Genomic DNA, 20,354 nt, shown 5'->3' with positions numbered 1-20,354 from the left:
CGTGTTGTGAGCTTTTGCTTTTATATAACAGTTACAAAATATGGCAATACTTAAGTTCTAGACACATTCCAATTAAAATCGCTTTTACTCACATTTTCTTAAAGTATTGTTCTTATAAAGAAATAAGTCATCCACAGTGCCTGCACATAGTGCAGGGCAGCTGCAGTGCAACGCTCTAACTTATTTTACCTTTTTTTTTTTTAATCACCGGTTGATTTCATTGTTTGGCTATTTATTTACATTAATATGTATGTTGCCATTTATTGTGCAACCACTGAAAAACTGTCCAGTGCCTGTAGGATGACTATGCGTGTAGGTTTGCATTGGTTTGCTTGGTGTGAAGTCAGGATGTTGCCTCACTTTCTCTGGTTTCGCACTTGTGGCTACTTACGGCCACGGTTGTTTCAAAACCTGCGTCAGGTAGTTTGTGAATTGTGATGCTGCAGAAACAGAGGTTAATATGTTTCCATGTAGCAGTTTTTCAGCTTGCTGACTTTATTTCCTCTCACACACAGTGATACTGAATTGTGTAAAAGAATTAGAAATCATCGCAGTTACGTACGGTTATTATATCACGGCTACCATCCTATCAGATTGCTTGATTTGAGCTATCCACTTTATTACTGGTTTTTGAAACCTACTGTAAGAATATTGATTATATGATAACCATTATGTTACTGTGTATTATTTAACACTTTGCTTTGACAATACATTTCAAAGAAATGTTAAAGTAAGTTAAAGTAAGTGTTTGTACGGATATAGAATCATACATACGGATACATAATAATTGTATTTAATGATATTCACAAGTTTAATAAGAATCAAATTGTGTCTAAGTCTAAATTTGAAAGCCTAACCTTTACTAAATCAAGAGTCATTTCTAAATTCAATTAAATAAACAGCACTACTTCGATCTGACTTCTCTTACTTAGATGTTTTTTCAGTGTTACACAGACTTATGTCGCTATTTCATATGCAAATCTCGAGGCGAGAAGCACGTCCAGCAAATCTACAGCCAGTGACTAATCTCTAACTTGTTGTGGGGGTTGTGCATTGAAGAATGGTCCTCTTGTTTTGTGGATTAGTGCAGTTCTCTTCTGGATACAGAGATCACTTATGACTTTACAGAGCCTGATGGGACATCAGTGGCATGCACACACTTTCACATCTCACTGACAGGGGCAATAAACAAGGGAGGTGGCCTTCTTGACTGTCCCTAGCATCAATCTGTGACCTCTGTTGACTATTTTTAGCTGAATTAATTTATTTTAGGGCACTGAAGACATACTATAGGATGATTGACAGAGCTTATATGGCAGTCTCTTGGCAACAGAGGTGTTGGACAGTGGAGTAGTTATTTATATCATGCTTCAGCCAAAAGAAAAGGCATTCTACATTGATGCTTGGGTTAGATACCTAATGTTCTTGAAAAGATTAAATGCCAATATTCGCTATAATATGCATAATTTGGTTTTAAGGTCCATACTACTTTCTTTGTAGGACTCTTTGTATTTTAAGTCACCCAACATGGATGTTATTTGTTTACAGTAAATATTTCTGAGGATGAGCTCAAAATGAAAGTCACCCCCCTACTTAGTAAAAGAAATTACATTAAATTTGACATTGAACAGAGAAATCATGTGTTTGTTACAGAAGTTGCCAAATCCAAAGTTTTTGTCTACGTGGTGCAGTGAACCTCTCACAGGAAGAATTGTTTTTTGTTTAAAAGTTATTTCACATATTTTTTTAATATGCTAATTCACTTTTTGTTTTACGAAATCATTTACGAAACACAACTGGAGAAACAGTGAACAACAAATAGGACAGATGTGTGGGACAATGGCTACCATTGTTCAAGACACAACACATGCACGTACACGCACAAACAGAAACATTTAGGTACCTGTGAGAAACCACCAGGACAGTAAGTGTGTGTGATTATTGCATGCTTAGTTTATTTGGACTTGTTCTCAATTTGAGGCACATCAATCTTTTCCCCGGTGAGGAACTGCCAGATGCCTCCTCTGTAGTTCTCATTTCCCAAAGCGTACAGGAAGACATTAAAGGTTGGGGAGGTCTTTGCCAGGATAGGAGCCATCTGCAGTGACAGGTGCAAGCACAAAAAAGGTTGTTAGTGCTTAAAAAGACCTTGAGAAGCGTTACAGATTCTCATGAAACAGTCATCAAACAAAGTCAGGATTCTTTGTGTTTTACACATTTGAGGTTAAATATTTCACTGTATGTTTAAGTATATCCAACATGAAATAGTGAGCAGATTATATGAGCTGCATTTCAAAACATATGCATTAATATATTTGAATTATGTTGGAGAGTATTTGTGTTAATGTACTTACCATCCTGAGCTTAGGGGAAACCAGGTTGGCATTCTCCACCGCGGCATAGAAAGCCAGGATACCATAGGGGCCCCAGCAGAACAGCATAGTCTTAAGAGGAGTGTTGGGGTTGAACTACAAAGGGGAAGGAAAGAGAGAGGCAGAGGAGGAGGGATAAACATGGAAAGGAATGAAAAGTGAAGAAAAGAGAGGGGACGGGGGAGGGGGTTAGAACAAGAATGATTAGTTACTGATCAACCATAAAGAGTGAAGGAGACAAAAATGCCTTGTGTCATGAGGTTTTTTACGTGGGGGCGAGTCACACGCCTGGGATAATGTCTGGGAGAAAAACAGTATCTGTGTTAAGATCATTCAGGCTCAGCTAGGAAACAGAAACAGCTAGTGAGTAAAGAGGCAGGTTGTTGTAATCCAGGGGTCAAAGTAGCCATTATTCTGAGTTGGAGCGTTCGCATGCAAAGCAAAATTTAACCCCTTTGTATCCAGTTTTCCCCTTTTTCTCCCCCTTGAGAAGCTTTAAGGTTGGAAAAAATCATTTTATTCCAACTCTCCATTGAAGCTACTGAATATGATTACACTGAATGAAATTCTCAATTCATTCACCTTCAGTCAAATGGAAATATTCTGGATGTCTTGTGCATCTTTTTTATACACATTTGCCCTAAATTCAGCCTAACATGTTTGGGATCTTTGAAACCTTTAGGATCTCCTCTAGAATTTAAAATAAAGTCCCACGTTTTTGAAAAAACAATGACAGCATGAGTTTGTATTGACTGGCCCACCAGCGGGAGTCCAGAAATGACAAGCCAGAGGTATTTTTGAGGATAGACGAACAGCAAACGCAACTTCATACCCCTTCTTGGCCACGTTTAATGGCTTACATGTGATTATATAATTGCATTGTTGTGGTGAAGAGCTTGGTGTCTCTCCTCTGCAGCGTTTGTGTTTGACATGAAAGTGTCTCCAGCCAACTCGGATGACTGTGAGTAATGGGCTTATGCAACATAAAGTGAAGCAACCTGATTCAACCCCCGAGGAGCTCCACTCTTGAACTCGCTATTCACAGTTACATTGTTCTTCTCACTGCACACCAGCTACTGCCCGCATTCCCAACCAAAGCACCCGGTCTTTCCCCTGTGGCAATGACCTAATATATGTCACAGCCTGCATGCCCCCATTTACAGACTGTTTTGTTGCTCTGAATAAGGGCCATGTGAGGAAGTTGGGTTTATGGTAAGGATGAAATAGATGTCCATATAAAAACAACTCCCCCGATTCTTTCCAGTGTGTGACATCAAAACAGGAAGTCTCTTTACATGAATTGTATTGTATTTGTAAGGATTTGTGCATTATGTTAAACTCTTCAGCTTGTTATAAGTGCCAGTTCCTTGGATTTATGTGATTATGAGTAATGTCTAAATAGCTCTGCATCACGCATGCAATAAAAATTGGGTTTGTGTCTGAGTAACTGAAGCAGCTGCCTCTATGTTGATATGAAAACAGAAAATTGCTATGCCAACTTGAATCTGAAATCTCAGAGTGTGGATCTACATCTGTTTACATTTTAGTATACTGAATTCCTGCTGAAGGCACCTACTTCAGATCCTATATTGTTGGACTTTGTGGACTTGTTTTTTTGTTTACTTACCCTGGGGTTTCCAGTCTTCTTGAATTTCTGTGCAATGGACTGGTAAGAGGACATGACAACGAACACCTGGATGGCCATGTTGAAGATGCTCATGGGGATCAAGTAGGACACGTAGTTTCTGTGGAGACAGAAATGCAAAAAAAGCTGTAAAATCAGTCTAAACTTCTTCTGTTAGGGATAGAAGATACCAAGAAATCTATGTTTATCTTGATGGCATAGTGATGTATGTATACAGTACCTGTCTCCCTTGCTGTAGTCCAGAGTGCAGCAGGTCCTGAGGGGCTCATAGTCGTACTCTCCCCAGCCAATGAGGGGCATGGCAGACCAGAAGGCAGTGAAGAGCCAGATAAATATAGCCAGGGTGATGGCGCTGCTCCACTGCAGCTTTGTCCCTGACAAAAACAGGGTCAAAGCATTCATCATGACTATCCCCAAAAAAACCCACGCTTGACTGCATTTTTTTCTGTTTTTTTTAAAGGTCACGCTACTGCTGAGGCACCTCTCTTTGGTCATAGCAAAGCCAGTATTTAATTATGCAATTAGAGCGGTTTGTTTTAACATGTACCAGAGTAACTCAGTGTCTTACTGTCTTATAACCACTGTAAATGAGAGCTGCAGTTCATGTGTTGAGTCACCTCCTTCTTCCATTGTATCCTGCTATTAAGGATGGCTAAAAATAGCAGTGGGGCTAATTTTAGCTCTCAGTGGTATAATGTGAAATAACATAAAAAGAAAGGGTTTTTTAATTAACACTCAAGTCTCCTATTTTAATAGTATATTCTGTCATTATTAGTCTTTGTTATGGTGATTAGAACAGTCTCTGGCAAATATAAAGACAACAGGCCACTTGTTGACCAGCTGGCCTCTTCAGAATATCAAGGTCTTAAGATCAGGGGCTGACAAAGAACAAAAACCTGTTATGTGTGTGTGGGGGTCTGTGGGATGGAGGAGGTAAAGTGAAATGCATTTGGTTTTGTCATTGTGCAGGAGCTGAAGGAGGTGCTGACTTACTGGTGCAGTACTGGTGGTATCTGTCCCAGGCGATGGCAGCGATGAAGTGGATGCTGGCGAGAGCTGTCATGAATCCCTGGAAACCGTGAGTCTGGCATCCGTCAGAACCGTAAGGCCAGTACCTGGAGACAGAGAGAGAGAGTGTGTGTGTGTGTACAGATGAGCTTGTTTAGTCAGCAGCAAAGAATCAGTAAACACCGTTCCTTCAGTGTGAGCTCACTATGGCAGTGTGCATAAAAATAATTTCTGTTCTTGACAAAACTGATGTGAGGAAACTTTCAGGCAACAATCAATTTAGGTATTTCAGACCATGGATATTTATTTTGAAAAATAATAACAATAACAGTATATATAATCCCTGGACTCATGAACACTGAAAGCAGCTTCTCTCATCTCCTGATTACAGCTTGAAAATCCTCCCCTTCTGCACATCATGACACAGGCTTCAGCAGTGTATTGACCGCCCGCCCCCACCCCGCCTCAAGCCCCTTCCCTCCACTGTACAGCCGTGATTATTCCTCCTTGTATTGATTATAAGGCTCCATGCACATTATCCATCTCGAGGACAGGTATCCAGTTTTTTCAGGGGTATTAATTGCTCGTTACTTTTATTTGGCCACATATGGTCAGACCTTGAAATTCATTATGAAAGAGGTGGTGGTTACATCACTCACCTCAGAAAGCTGGAGAAAGCGGCGACGGTGGCGTTCATGGAGATGCCCATGTCAGCCAGAGCTAAGCTGAACACTAGGAAATTGCTGGGGGTCCTCAGCTCCCTCACTTTGAGGAAAGCAATGACTGTCACTGCATTTAGAAAGAAGCCCAGCAGACCTTGGGCGGAACAAAAACAGACAATTAGAATCATGAATGAGAGCAGTATGCGTCGATGAATGGAAATCTGCGCGCACAGGCGGTGCTCATTGCGCCACATGCAGCACCGTGACATGAGAGTAAACATTCGCGCTCTCTCTCAAACATCGCAGTCATTTCTATGTTTACAGTTTACAAGTAGAGGTTAATGTGCGAGTTTAAAAGAGAAAGCTACAGATCCTTTTCCTTCCACAACATGATACTGTCGGTTACCGAGAGGCGTCAAGTCCAGTCATAGGTTAATGTTACACACGCACACACACGTACACCCACAGCGGGCGCAGCCCTCGTAGTATTTGGCTCTATTCCAGCGCAAAACACTCACCCTCCACCAGCAGACAAGATCCCAGGGAGAACACATCAAACTCGGAGAAGCCCTCCGGTAAAGGGTAAGACGAGACCATCCTGAAGCCGATTTCCCTCAACAAAGTGCAGCTGTCACACACTTTTCACTCCTCTCTATCCTGCTCGTTTACGATGTGCCTCAATGTGACTGAAGAGAGCCCGCTTTTAAAGGGGCATTTCACGTGAAAAGCATGCACTGTATTATGTAAAGCCCCCCTCTCTCTGTTGCCCCAATCCGTGCAGGAATGTCTTAATGAACATAACCACACAAACCGCAACCCTTAATGCGTATTTGCCCACCGCAACAGTAAAGCCGTCAATTAGTTACACAACAAGCCTTTGTGTCTGTGTCCCGGTGAGGATGCGGTCGCTGCATGTCAGACGACCAGGCGACACGTTTGATGCAGCCTCACAGGATCTGTGTCGCTTTAAGGACACACAACAGGTGTCTCCTCCCTACCAGAGCAACACTCACTTAAAATAAGGAAACAAAACCCACAGAGATTCCCTCCATGTACAAAAATAACAATTTAATTGTTCATGGACTTCCATGTTTTATTTGCTGCAGCCTGTCCACAACTGTTTGATTCAGCGTTGCATCCATTGGGCTGCAGTGTTCAAAAATATGCATGTGAATAGGTGTAAAGGCACTGGTTATGTGCTCTTATCTGCAGATAAAAGATAAGGATACATGATTTATTATTTCCTGATTTCAAGTCTCCTATATGCATCAGTGCTTTGCAGCTTATTCACAATTTTTGTTAAAAAAACAAAACAAAACTGTGTCTTATGTAGTTCAATTCATTACAGTAACCATGCCCACTCACTGATTAATGACACATAGTGATTATTATGAATACATGACAGAGGATCCATGTAAGTATTGTTGTTCTGAACCTTTTATTAATCCTTTGACCTCATATGGCAGTGTGGTCAGCATTTGTTTTGGGGACATCTTTTGTCTTTTGTTGTTGTTGTTGTTTCCAGCAGAGAATAAAACTTTTGACAGACACACTGACCCCAAGGGATTAAACCAACTCTACAATCTGCCGGAAATGATAGAGGACAAAACAAAATTGCACTTTTGGAACTGCAGACACAACATGTGTCAACAGAAGCGTCATTCAGTCTGGGGTTTGTCTGTGTGACAACTGACAGAATGTAGTGTGCAATTAAAGAGTATGTTCCAATTCAGTTATAGCTGATCGACAAGTGTTTAAATCACATGAAATCCTGATATCATACTTAGCCTTCAATGGGTTTGTTATGTTTCAGTTGCAACATCATTCGCAGCTTTTCATGCCATTAGGGCTGGAGGGGAAACAAGCCTGACATTGTGTGGCTGAGGTCTGTCTCAGTCACAGGATTATAAGATCAGGAACCTTGTGAAATATAGGTGAACATGTATAAAGTGCTAAATCATATGGCAATGCAATGGTGAATCATGTTTTTGTTATTGGACACTTACTTACATCTACATCTTATGACAAATGACTAATTTGGTATATTCATATAAAATCTTGTGTAACAATAAACCAAAACAAAACTGAACCATTAAACTACTTGTTAGACTTGAATATGGAGACACTGTGACAATAGACTGAATTTCTTTCCTTCTGACGTTGATGTTTTGTCCTCGGTTTACCCTAACACGAGTTTGCAGTATGCAGTTTTCACATTTTTGTATGGGCTTTTTTTTTTTCAGTGTGAATTTTCTGTCTTAAAATTGGTCATACAAAAAGCACTGACAAATTTATCCCACCCCAGATTAAATAGGGTTAAAAATAATTCCACATGTAAAGTGATGCTGATAAATAAATACACTACTAATATTTGAATTCATTGATATTTTCTGCTGAAGGCCCTTGTGCAATGAAGTTCTTATGAGACTTTTTGCACACTAAGAATGACATTGCATCTCAAATAAAGGCCAGTCCATTGGTTCATACAATATAAAAGGCCGGCTTTATTGGCTTCAGTAAATAAGATTAACGACTTGCAGTGGAATATGGAATGTTTAAGTTTTTCAACACGAGGGAACATGATTGCTCAACACATTTAGAGCCTCAGCACAAACCTGCACGGTTCTAAAACCATGCCTACTGAAAGACCTGTGACTCAAAGGGATTTTAATAGAAATAAAACTAAAATATATCTATGGCTGAATGAAGATGCTAATATATCAGAACGAGGCACATACAACACACACAGAACAGTTACGCACAAGCAGAACATTTTTAAATGAAACAACTTTATTCATCTGTTATTGTTAATCTATAAGGTTCAATTATCTCTATTAAACTTTTTTTTTTATGTGTATTGAAACCTCTGACCTGGCTCTGTGGTAGAATGTGGGTCAGATGTGAAGTGGGTTCTGGCTGCCAAGTTATTCAAACACACCAAAGGCCTGTGTTTCGCCATCTCTTCAGACCACAGTCAGCACTCTTTGTTATGCCAGCCAAGTGTAACACTGACCTTCCAGAGTGATGAAATACAAGGGGAATATAAGGGACAGGTGCCAAATAACACATGTTGTATTTACCTACGTTGCAAAACAAAAGCTTTACGAATGGAGGAATTTTTTTTCTCTCGTAGTGTTGGATTCTGTCCAAATTAGTTACTGAGGTGAAATCTAAAGTTTCATTCAAACTGACTAATTACATTCCTTACATTCCTTACTATTAAAGTCTTCTTTTGTTCTGACAGCAAGTGTTGGATTAGAAAATACTACTTAGTTTCCTGTCAAGCAATAGTCTTTACATGTGTAATTTATATGATTGTCAATTTCTCATCAGAGCTTCAGTTCTCTTCTTCTCCTTATTTTGAATGAAAGAGTATATAAAATATGTATTTGAATATTGCTGTTTGCTCTCTAACAGTAGAGTTGCTTTTTGCTATTAGTTGCTTTGTGATAATAATATTAACAGGACTCTTAATAAAAAAAGAAGGATGGCAGAGTCAGAGAATGTTAAGTGAACATCTGCTGAGTGCACAGGCCCCAAGGTAGGAGCCACAGGCTGTGGTATAGGGGCCACCGTGTGGTAAAACATAGTGCTGTCCACTTACAGATTAACAGTCATGGCAGGGCTCAAATGAACAAGCTACATTTGAGGGAAAGAAAAAAAAACCATCCAAACATCACAGTGGATTATGACCATTTCGGAAGTGTTTTTTTCTGTTAATAAATAGGGACGTCTCTGCGCAGCCTATCGGATTCCGGGATGCAATACGCATCCAAATGAAAAGAACGCCAGTCCTTTCGCTAATCCTTGTATATCCTTTTTATCTCGGGACTCATAGCAGTCTGATCACTATGGGACAGCGAAGCGGTGGGACAAAGCCATGCGGATGATATTCCTGTAAATGAGAGAAAAAAGCAAGTCTGCCTGACTTCAGTGGGCGCAAACTGGGCGCATGTAGACAACCTGCGTATGCATACAAGTGGGCCAAAATGTTCCTCGTTCTGCTCCTGGGGCTCTACGTGGCCACAGGTGATCTTGCCTCCCCAGTGAGCTCCTGCCCGTCGCAGTGCAGCTGTTTTTACCACAACCTGAGTGATGGATCAAAGGCCAGGTAAGGAGGATGTCCAAATTATCTATATCCAAACATACTGTGATGTAGTCTGGTTTGTGCGCATAGACGCATTTTTTAGACAGAGAGGTATTTTCCTAACGTGAGGGTAAATGTTTGCTCAGTGGTGAACACGTGTACAAAAGATAATTCAGGGAGTGCATGTCGGTCCAATTTTATTTAATGCAGGATTATCTCTCAAAGGCACTTTCAGCCTCCCCATCTATGCGTTTTATGTGTTTGGATGGATTGGGGAATGAGTATTATTCAGAATTATTAGCCAGAGGATTTTTGCTGCCTGTGAACTTACCATATATTTCAGTGTCCAAAACATGATTTAATTGAAGACTTTAATGGTCATTTTTTGTAAACTGATTCATTTTTCATGTATTTTGTAACATTGGGGAAATGTGCATAAATTATGATGAACGATGTGGAGGTGAACACAAATTGACTTTTCCCTTCATGCAGGAGCGTGATTTGCAATGATCCCGAGATATCTCTTGTGCCTGTCGGGTTTCCTGTTGACACGTCCAAGCTGCGGATTGAGAAGACGGCCATCCAGCGGATACCAAGCGAAGCCTTCAACTACCTCTCCAGTCTGGAATTCCTGTGGATGTCTTTCAACACCCTGTCCGCCTTGAACCCGGACAGTTTCCGGGGATTGTTCAACCTGGAAGAGCTTCGTCTGGACGGGAATGCCCTCACCGCCTTTCCCTGGGAATCTCTCATGGATATGCCCAGCCTCAGACTTCTCGATTTGCACAACAACCAGCTCACCTCGCTGCCCGCGGAGGCCACCACTTATATCAAGAACCTCACCTACCTGGATCTGTCCAGCAACAACCTGCTGACCCTGCCGGCAGAGGTGCTGGCCACTTGGCTGGCGGTAAAACCAGCGCAAGGGCCAGAGAGCTCCAAAATGATACTTGGTAAGGGATGATGCACATCCTGACATCCAACTGTCACTCACCCAAACATTTCGGTCCTGGTTTATGCCTACTGCAACTGAGAATACCTAAAGCGCGCCGTTAAACTCCATGCGTAAAGGAAATTGTTAATTAATTTTGCGCAAAGCAACATTCTTGAACAGCAGCTGGACAGAACAGCTGATAAACAACACGTCACAATGATAAAAACTGTGACATTCATATTTCAAGAAGTTATTTGTTTTGTAAATGAATGTAACAAATCTGGCATTTAAAGACCAAGCTGACGCTTAGCATTTATAGATAGAACATAAACGTTTGGTAAATGGTTTATAACACACTATAATGTAGTTATAAGCAGATATAAGTGTTATTAATGTATTTGTCAACAGCTATAACTTCTCCTGTGGACAAGTGTAATCTGGTGTATAAACAAATAATGAATAACAATATATTAAAACAGTTATAATAATATAAAATTGTATTTATATTATTTAATAGGATACAATTTAATAATTGTATTTATAGGAGAAGTCATAAATGTTGAGAAATACTGCACGTTAATAAACATTTTAAAATGTGATCATATTCTGTGTTTAGCCCATCTTCATACTCAGAATAATGGACAGCTGTCCCAGTTTCAGCTCTAAAGGCTGGTGCTTTGGTCAAGGGCAGGTGGGTGAAGCGACAGCAAAACCTGACCGTGATCACTAGGCCATCATCATTACCACCATCATTGCCATAGTCATGATCAAAATGTAGTTTATGAATTAAATGTTAATCCTCGTACAGGATTAACATCCTAACAGTCACACCAGCCATCTGCAGGCTGGTCTATTGCTTTACAGCTGGATGCTTGTCTTTCTCCTGTAGCCTCACTTGTACCCTCACCCTCAGGTCTCCATGACAACCCCTGGGTGTGTGACTGTCGGCTCTACGACCTGGTTCAGTTCCAGAAATCTCCAACTCTGTCAGTAGCGTTCATTGACACAAGGCTCCGGTGTTCGGCTCCGGAGAGTGTATCAGGGGTTTTGTTCAGCGACGCAGAGTTGCGGCGCTGTCAGCTCCCACGTATCCACACCGCTGTGGCAAGAGTCCGGAGCGCTGTTGGAAACAATGTGCTGCTCCGTTGTGGGACCATTGGAGTCCCCATTCCAGACCTGACATGGCGCAGGGCAGATGGACGAGTCCTCAATGGAACAGGTGAGTTAGCAGCTCTCTGGATCTCTGGGTCTTTCACTGTTTTGTGCCTGAGATAAGATGCTTTTGTCTGCGCTGTAGTGCTGCTGTTAATTAAACAGAGGGCAACCAGTGGAGATAGTAAGGTTGTAAGTCTGACTGACAGCTGGGGCCACAACAGGGCGTTACGCAACACTGATAACCTGCTTACCGTCTCATTGCACATTTCTCAGATGCTGCAAAATATTTTATTGTCCTTTTTGTTATCATTGTATAACAAACATATTCTCTCCTCTCTGCTGCCAACAGTCCAGCAGGAAACCTCAAAGGAGGGAATCACCTGGTCCATCCTCAGTGTACCAGCTGTGTCCTATCGTGATTCAGGGAAATACATCTGCAAGGCCACCAACTACGCAGGGAATGCTGAGGCTGTCATTTCTCTCATTGTCTCTAACTCACCAAAACCAGAGGGGAACCAAACCAGCAATGACAAGAAAACCAAAGCCAAGAAACCCAACCAGATGGGCAAAGCTGCCTACCAGGAGAAACTGGTGGCCAGATATGTGGTTCCAACCTCCTCCCCTTCATCCCTGGATCCTGGCCTTCCCCCTGGGGTTGGTCCTGATCCTGGACTAGCCAGTTACAGCCTTGCTGACAGAGCGACACCGGGGCCTGCCACCTCCTCCAACCCAGATGTGCTACTGGATCTGGAGAAGACAAATCTAAGCAACTTGGCGGCCAACACCTCGTCACTGCAGCAGGACCCGGACAGGGTGGTCCGCTCAGTAAAGGTAGTGGGGGACACAGACAATACAATTTCTCTGAACTGGAGAGCCCCTAAAGCCAAGAACACAACAGCATTTAGTGTGCTGTACGCTGTGTTCGGAGAGAGGGACATGAGGAAGATCAACGTTGGGGCGGGACAGAACCGTGTAACCATCGATGGGCTGGTGCCCAGGACCAAGTACATTGCCTGTGTGTGTGTGAGGGGGCTGATCCCCAAGAAGGAGCAGTGTGTCATATTTTCCACAGATGAAGCAGCCAGTGCCACTGGCACCCAGAAGCTGATCAATGTAATTGTGATCACAGTGGCTTGTATCATTGCGGTCCCGCTCACCGTCATTGTGTGCTGTGGAGCGCTGAAGAGACGCATTCAGAAGTACTGGGGAAAGAAATCCAAGGACATCCAAGATTCATATGTGACCTTTGAAACACTGTCGCCTGGCACGAAGGCCAAAGGGCTCGAGGGCGAGTATTTGAACAGACTGAACCCGGAGGAGTCCAACAGGCTGCTGTCAGCCCGCTCCAGCCTGGACTCTGAGGCCACAGCTAAAATAGAGGGGCAACCTAACGAGTACTTCTGCTGACGTCATGCTCCAGCTCCGGCTCCCGCTCCGCGCCATCTTCCTCGCACTCACCCGCATTCGCGTCCCAGTCAAAACCCCAACACCCATTTGCATCCACATCATCACCCCCATCCCCATCAACATCCACATCCATATCCCCAACACTACCCGTACTCTCACCCTCTGCAACATCCGGACGTCAGCCCCCCTCCCACCCGTTCCCACACGCCCCCACCATGGGAAGCCCCACCACCTGTTCCTCCTCGCTGGATAACACCACCGACTCCACCGCCACAGAGAGCCAGCTTCTATCAAAGGACCTTTGCACGCTGCACTATCATGGAAATATCAGTTTAGAGAATATTTAACATTTTAACTAACTTGTTTTAGAGTCTATAGAGTGAAACTCACTGGACTGTCATACATGTATCCAACGCATTAATAGTAAGACAACAAACATCCAAGCACACTCATACTTTTCTGTCTAAAAGAATGTTTTTATCACTAAGCCTGTAAGAGAAAACATGTGAAAAGCTGAAATAATCATTGTAATTAATATTTCATTTCACTTGCAGGGCCCAGCATCGAGACCTCTGCAACCTAATCTGATTTAAACGGGACTCAACGGTAGATACTCCATTGTTTATATCATATATATGTATGTGTATGATTTGTAAATATGTTAAAGGATGATGTACACTTACATATACAGTTAAGTCTGTGCCTCTGTATATATCTGTCATACGTTCTCGGAGAAGATATACACACAGGCATGGTGAAACACTCTGGTGAATGGAGAAAAAGCTGGAGCTGGAGAGAAGTACAAAAAGGACTGAACTATGACACAGTGTAAATAGGGTGGAAATGATGCACAATGAAATGTTCAACAATTTCTACTCCCAGCAATGAGATGCATACTGAAATATCTCTATGTACCTGTTTTGTGCCACTTAGAGGCATCATTACCCCATTAAATGTAGATCTGTTCATTCCAATGATATTATTTGAATATAATTAGTCAAATAAACTTTTATATATACATATCCAGTTAGGAATGCTGTGTGTTTTTATGTCTCTTGTTTCCACCTCACCATATTCATCACTTTTCAACCTCTATTCTGAAAATAATCTTTTGATTTGGTGTGCTCATAGCTGGTCAAACTAATTTTGAGGAATGAATTTGGGATCCACCAAGTGTCTAAGACTTAAAGGTATTAAATCGGTCTTAATTAAGGGTTTGTGATGTCTTGTGATGCATTAGTAATTTGTTATTTACATTAGTCACGAGTTAGGAAAAGAGGTTGAAGTGGAACCATCTTAAACCTATAGTGGGTCAGACCTACTAACACCGCCATGTGTTAATCGTTCGTGTCTTCCCCAAGAATTAGAAGCCACTTGTTCAGTACACGGAACGTCAGGGATTAAAGCTTAATAGGCTTCTCTCCTCCGCCGCACTCGACATGTCTTGAGCGCGAATGCAGTCCTCTACTTTAGGTAATTTTCGCGGACTATGGACATAATTTGTTACCTGCTAGTTATAGTTTTGTTTGACATTCAAGCATACGAAACTTATTCTCCATGTTTACGCGGGTGCAGCTGTGTTGAAGACCGCCATGGAAGGTAAGACCTGACTTCATGTACTCCAGTCTTCACCAAGGCAGAGGTATTCTTAGCCTATTTAACTGTGTCAGTAGGTGACGGTGTATACACCGCTGACGGAGTATATGGTTATTTAATAAAATTGTTTTTATTTTCTCCGTAAAGTCGAGAAGGTGAACTTTGGGAGCTAGATTCAGGGCTATTAGGCTCTAACCTTTGGTCCTAAACAGCCACTACAGGCGGTGAAGCTGTGTTCATGAGGCATGAGGCGACACAGAAAGCAAATGCTCATTTATACTCTTCCCTTTAATCACAGGTCGCTCATATGTATGGAGGAGAGCGCGTTTGGAGCCATACCAGAGAACCTTCCAGATGATATGACCAAAATACGAATAGAGAAATCTCACTTTACTGAAATACCCAGAGGGGCATTCTCAAAGACGCCCGCCTTGGAGAACTTGTGGTTGAACTTTAATGATATCACAGTCATAAACTCAAAAGGTCTTGAGGGTTTGGGGAACTTAACCGAGCTCCGTCTGCAAGGGAACAAGCTGCGTTCAGTACCATGGACAGCGTTCGAGGACACGCCGGCCCTAAAGATCCTGGACCTGAAGCACAACCAGCTGGACGTCCTGCCGGAGCATGCGTTAAAATTTTTGCCAGGTCTGACTTACTTAGACTTATCCTTCAATCGGCTTACGGTCATATCGAAGGAAGTTTTCCAAAACTGGCCTCTTTACCAAAAGCTACAGAGCATGGGAGAGCGGGAGACGACCACTTTCGGCCCGAACGTCGTCCTGGCGCTCCACGACAACGCGTGGCTCTGCGACTGCCGCCTGAAGGGCTTCGTGGAGTTCATCAGGTCCCTAAGCCCCCCGATTATACTGATGAACTCTTACTTGACCTGCTCAGAGCCGGACTTTAGGGCGGGCAAGTTTTTCCATGAGATAGAGCTGCAGGCGTGTATGAAACCTTTGGTCAGCACCCCGTCCTCCAACATCAGCCTGCCTCAGGGCACGAACCTCACACTGCGCTGCCTCGCCAAGGCCAGGCCAGACCCCGCGGTGTGGTGGACATATGGTCTGAAGATAATCAGAGGATTTCATGGTAAGAGTGTGACATCCACAGCGTGTCATCCACACAGCAGCTCGAGTGATATCTTGCGGTAAATTAGATACTTAAGCACACATTTTAATCGCAGAGCCCTCTAACCCCTCCTTAAGATGAGGAGGGTTAAATCTAGATATTGGCCCATCGCGAAATAATCACCACTGATTCTCTCAAGCTTCACAACACCATCAGTGTTGATTAAGAGTGTTGGAGATTATAGTTCACTGTAGCCTACCTAATGTCAACCGTGTTGGGATACTGTGTAATTAAGTAAACCTCTGCTGCGTCATTAGACTTAACCTTTACAGATGACTGGTTAGAGTAGATCATGTCTGCCAGTAACCACACCATCATAAACTAATATAAACCCAGCTGCTGTCACTATCAACACTTCTGTTGCTACTGGTAACAAGTCATCTATCGTATTATTTTAGATACAAACCAGTGATGGATAGAATAGCTAAAAGTGTACTCATGTAAAAGCACTATTTATACATAATGGCGCCCTATTTAATAAGGCACCATGTTAAAGTGGTTTAAAGCTTACTGGCTGTAAACTAGTTACGAAGTGATTTGTTAATCATTGTAGCTATATTGTAAGTCACTGATAAGAAGATCTTTTGGGTTGATAGTTTGTCAAAAATCTTCCTCCTTGGTGGGTCATTTTAGTCAAGTCAAGTTACTGATAAAGTATTTAATAAACAGATATTAGTGTGTAACCATCAAGACTGTTAGTCAGTCACTTGTAATTAAATTTAATGTTACTGAATGAATTTTATTGTGGATGTTCTGCAGCTGTGTTCCAGAAGGTCAGAGGTCAAGTGGTCCATTGGAGGGACCTTCCTGATTAATTAATGAACAGATGCTGATGGAAGATGATAAATGCCAGTCTGGCAACCCAAACTTCTTCAATGACTTATAACTGATCTTTAAATTATTGGTAAATGATTTATTAGTAATTAAAAAGTGGATACTTACAGTTTATGCACCATTTCCAAAGAGTTCTTCATATGAAAGAAATAGAAAGTTTCACTTGGTAAAATGAAGCACACTGCTGCCTCCTTCCCACCGTTTTAATCCATGTGGACATGACTGATGTTGTTTTGATCCACACCATCTTCTCATTAGTTTAATATATACCAGGACAACATTGCCACTCATCATATTATTGTTTTTCCATCTCAGATTATATTCTGAGGTGGAAATAATTACATGAACTTGTTGTTCAACTGTGGAAAGAAGGTCTCAACATAATTACCAGAATGAGTTTTTACAAACTGAGTTTAATTGTTTGCATGTTCTTTAAAATAACATTGGATATCCCTTGTTGTCCTCCCAGAGTCTCAGGAAAGAGTGGATGAAGACACCATTAGATCCCTCCTGGTGATCCCCTCTCTCCATGCGGCTGACCGTGGTGTTTACACTTGCACTGCTGTCAACTTCATGGGGAACTCCTCTGTCAGCATCCTCCTGGATGTTCACTCTCCTGATGGCTCCCACTCATCAGGCCTCCCTGGCATCCCGGCTGCATCTGGTGCTGACAATGAAAACGTCTACATCGACATCCGCATCGCCAAACAGACAGTACGTGGCATCTCCATCGAGTGGTATGCTGCCTTGGACCGCCCCGCCGAAACCTGGTTCACCATCCACTTTGGCCGCGCAGATGCTGATAAAAAAGAAATGATCTACATCGGCCCTGGGATTCACTCTTACTCCGTCTCTGATCTGATGCCTGCTACCAAATATGAAATCTGTGTAACCCTTAAGAATCAGGCGCCTCGTCCAGGCCAGTGCATCGTGTTTGTAACAGGAAGTGACATTACCGAGATGGAACAGAGGGAGAAACTGATTCATATAGTGGTGATAGTTTTAGCCATGGTGCTGGCGGTGCCTATAGGTATGTATGCTTGCACCACTGACACTAGGTTTACCTGTCTGGAGGGGGTCATGGAGTCCTGGAAGAACCGGCGGAGAGAAAGCAGCTCTTCGGGGATGGAGCGGGAGAGGCAAGGCACCTTCGACAGCCTGCAGGCCGCCAGCGACGAGGGCCTGGTTAATAAAGAGTCCAGTGAAGACAGGAAGGTGAGGAGGAGGTCAGATGACAGACTGCATAAGGGCAAAGCTGACCACAGCAGACTCACAGCTGAACTATATTAAATCACTGTTTTAAGGGAAAACATGACACTGACCTTGTAAAAGACCCATTACTCTGTATTTGTTCTTTTTGTAAAATAGAACAGAAAAAATAAATCCTTTGCGTGATACTGACTTTGATACTGACATAACAATATTATTCAAAAGAATGACAATATTGTCTGTCTTGGTTTTAATCTCATCTCTTCCTCTGTTCTAGGCCGAGGAGTGTGTTGCAAAGATGTGAATGATGACCATAATGTCGAGAGTGTAATTCAAGGATTTGCACCAGTGTACAGAATGTGCTGCAGTTTGTTTCTGTCTGAAATAGGACGTTTATCTTGTTATCATGATGTGATATTTAAATGTAAGTTATCACACATTTTAAATTGCTGCTTTCTGTTAAGCCTTTTTGATTGACTTAAATGAAAGAGATCTCAATTTCTGACTTTGTGATTTTTGTGACTTTTTTTTTTTTTTTTTAAAAAAGGTTTTTCAGTGGTAGGTGTATACTTTTCTTTGTGATCTAATTCTGTGTTAGCACTGTAGTATTGTCTCATGTATTTATATTTATGTATTGACCCATTGATCTGACTGATTTGGTTTTGGCTCATCTTGCTTACATTATCCATTAAGTTGTCATATTCATACTGTAACATGATACTGGATCTGGAGAAAGAAATTCTCTTAAACCAGATGGTGAGTACATGAAATAATTAAGTGGTTGTGTATTTTGTAGATAGAAAATGTTTTCATTCAATTTTCTACAAATCCTAATAATTCAGTTTGTACATACAGAGTACATGAATACGCTGAATGAGTGTCAGTTACTAGTATAGGTTAAGAAATGTTTTCTACTTTTTAAAGGTGTTTTTGTTTATGTGTGTGTTGGGGGTCATACCATGTGTTTGGCGTCATAGTACCTTGGCATAGTACTTTGAAAGCAGACAGAACCTTAATTCCTTGTCCCTTTTATATAATTGAAGGTTACTGGGCAACACACATTACCACCCAATTTGAATTAAATTGATTTATTGTTTGAATTGTGTGCATGTGTGTAGGTGTTTTACTTATCATCATCAGGGCTATTGCACCAAGAGCTTGAAACTTAAAATCTTTAACAGAAAGCCTTTGTTACAAACTGTGGGGTTTGCGAATCTTGTGAGTCCCTGAATTTTATGCAAGTGTGTTACTAAATCCCTGGAGTAGTCCTTCAAAGCATTTTTCTGCGTGTTCATAGGCCAAAACCTATTCACATTGTATCTGCATTAAATTAATCAGCAACAGAAGTTTACTATAAGCAACTTGTGAGGACTGAAAATTCAGTTGATGAAGTTCTGTATGTGAACTGTAAAGCTTCATTAACATATGTTTAATCCTCTCTGAATCACTGTACATGTACGTCACAGTTCTTGCCTCCAACTTCTGCGAACACAACACACAGAAGCCATGCGTCACACATGATCTGTGCTGACCAACCCAGACAGATGGCACATCGGATATGCCTCCACCAATGGCATTGTTCATTTGACATAATGCCCAAACACTGGCATCCTCTCTAATATCCCCTCCTGCCGTCACTTTATGATCAGATCACACGAGCCCCCTCATCCACCTCCATGTGTTGTCTCCTGTGACGCAAGGAGATCAGTTCATCTCTGCTGGGGACCGCATCTATTGACTTAAGATGAGGGTTTTAAACGACTGGCTGAGATTGGCAGCTCTCATTTCTGGAGCACAGACACATCTGCTTTCTTGCTTGTTCGGATGTGTTTATATGATTTGCGGGTGGGGGTTTGATGTTGCTTTTTGCTGTAATCCTTATCCATTGTGTATAACACAACACAATGCGAATTCTATAAACACTGAATTTCAGCCATTTCAGCATAGAACACATGAATTACACCTTTATCTGGACTTATCTTATTTTTCTCCTCACATACCCTCATGTTGCATAAAGCAATGCATTATTTAAATGCTACACTGCGAAGCAGCTGCTGATCTCTTGGACAGCAATGTACAAGGATCAGAACTTAGCCCTGTACACTAACCCCGTACTCATGATGTTTTCTTTCTTAGCTTTTTTGTTTATCCAGAAAATAAGATGTTTCATTTACCTTCCAGAACCTCCATTGCTTCAAACACATACAGGGATTTTTGAACCCTGTGCATAGCTTTCTTTCATTCTAAAGCATCAATGCTCTTTGCAACTTTCAACTCTGTAATCCTCTATCAAATAGCCCAGTAATCCTGGCTGCCT

At 41.9% G+C, this 20,354-nt stretch overlaps 3 protein-coding genes across 3 annotated transcripts; 2 read left to right on the top strand and 1 right to left on the bottom strand.

Annotated features, from left to right (window-relative positions):
- Positions 1-1,954: 1,954 nt before the first annotated feature.
- On the bottom strand, positions 1,955-6,336 carry rgra (retinal G protein coupled receptor a). The gene is made up of 7 exons (XM_041050240.1): positions 6,206-6,336; positions 5,685-5,841; positions 5,011-5,132; positions 4,238-4,391; positions 4,000-4,117; positions 2,355-2,468; positions 1,955-2,098 (listed from the first exon to the last, which is right to left on the bottom strand). The coding sequence occupies exons 1-7, from the start codon at positions 6,282-6,284 to the stop codon at positions 1,955-1,957; spliced, it is 888 nt and encodes a 295-aa protein (XP_040906174.1). The 5' UTR covers positions 6,285-6,336.
- Positions 6,337-9,676: 3,340 nt separating this feature from the next.
- Positions 9,677-13,270, top strand: lrit1a (leucine-rich repeat, immunoglobulin-like and transmembrane domains 1a). The gene is made up of 4 exons (XM_041050292.1): positions 9,677-9,798; positions 10,267-10,727; positions 11,622-11,927; positions 12,213-13,270. The coding sequence occupies exons 1-4, from the start codon at positions 9,677-9,679 to the stop codon at positions 13,268-13,270; spliced, it is 1,947 nt and encodes a 648-aa protein (XP_040906226.1).
- A 1,489-nt stretch (positions 13,271-14,759) lies between these two features.
- Positions 14,760-18,118, top strand: lrit2 (leucine-rich repeat, immunoglobulin-like and transmembrane domains 2). The gene is made up of 3 exons (XM_041050325.1): positions 14,760-14,869; positions 15,165-15,955; positions 17,298-18,118. The coding sequence occupies exons 1-3, from the start codon at positions 14,760-14,762 to the stop codon at positions 18,116-18,118; spliced, it is 1,722 nt and encodes a 573-aa protein (XP_040906259.1).
- The last annotated feature ends 2,236 nt before the right edge of the window (positions 18,119-20,354 follow it).

Source organism: Toxotes jaculatrix, chromosome 11 (assembly GCF_017976425.1).
Source record: "Toxotes jaculatrix isolate fToxJac2 chromosome 11, fToxJac2.pri, whole genome shotgun sequence".
In the NCBI taxonomy this organism is placed as follows: domain Eukaryota; kingdom Metazoa; phylum Chordata; class Actinopteri; family Toxotidae; genus Toxotes; species Toxotes jaculatrix.
Note: the sequence above shows the minus strand (reverse complement) of the source record. Positions and strands in the feature narration are given on the sequence as shown.

What these genes read in the sequence shown, in the direction of transcription:
- lrit2 (XM_041050325.1), top strand. Translation starts at nt 14,760, where the DNA reads ATGGACATAATTTGTTACCTGCTAGTTATAGTTTTGTTTGACATTCAA. An exon ending in GTTGAAGACCGCCATGGAAG is followed by an intron (nt 14,870 to 15,164) that starts GTAAGACCTGAC and finishes CTTTAATCACAG; the next exon opens with GTCGCTCATATGTATGGAGG. An exon ending in GATAATCAGAGGATTTCATG is followed by an intron (nt 15,956 to 17,297) that starts GTAAGAGTGTGA and finishes TTGTCCTCCCAG; the next exon opens with AGTCTCAGGAAAGAGTGGAT.
- rgra (XM_041050240.1), bottom strand. Translation starts at nt 6,284, where the DNA reads ATGGTCTCGTCTTACCCTTTACCGGAGGGCTTCTCCGAGTTTGATGTG. An exon ending in ATACCACCAGTACTGCACCA is followed by an intron (nt 4,392 to 5,010) that starts GTAAGTCAGCAC and finishes TGTTTTTGTCAG; the next exon opens with GGACAAAGCTGCAGTGGAGC. An exon ending in TTTCCCCTAAGCTCAGGATG is followed by an intron (nt 2,099 to 2,354) that starts GTAAGTACATTA and finishes CTGTCACTGCAG; the next exon opens with ATGGCTCCTATCCTGGCAAA.
- lrit1a (XM_041050292.1), top strand. Translation starts at nt 9,677, where the DNA reads ATGTTCCTCGTTCTGCTCCTGGGGCTCTACGTGGCCACAGGTGATCTT. An exon ending in GAGCTCCAAAATGATACTTG is followed by an intron (nt 10,728 to 11,621) that starts GTAAGGGATGAT and finishes CCTCACCCTCAG; the next exon opens with GTCTCCATGACAACCCCTGG. An exon ending in ACGAGTCCTCAATGGAACAG is followed by an intron (nt 11,928 to 12,212) that starts GTGAGTTAGCAG and finishes TGCTGCCAACAG; the next exon opens with TCCAGCAGGAAACCTCAAAG.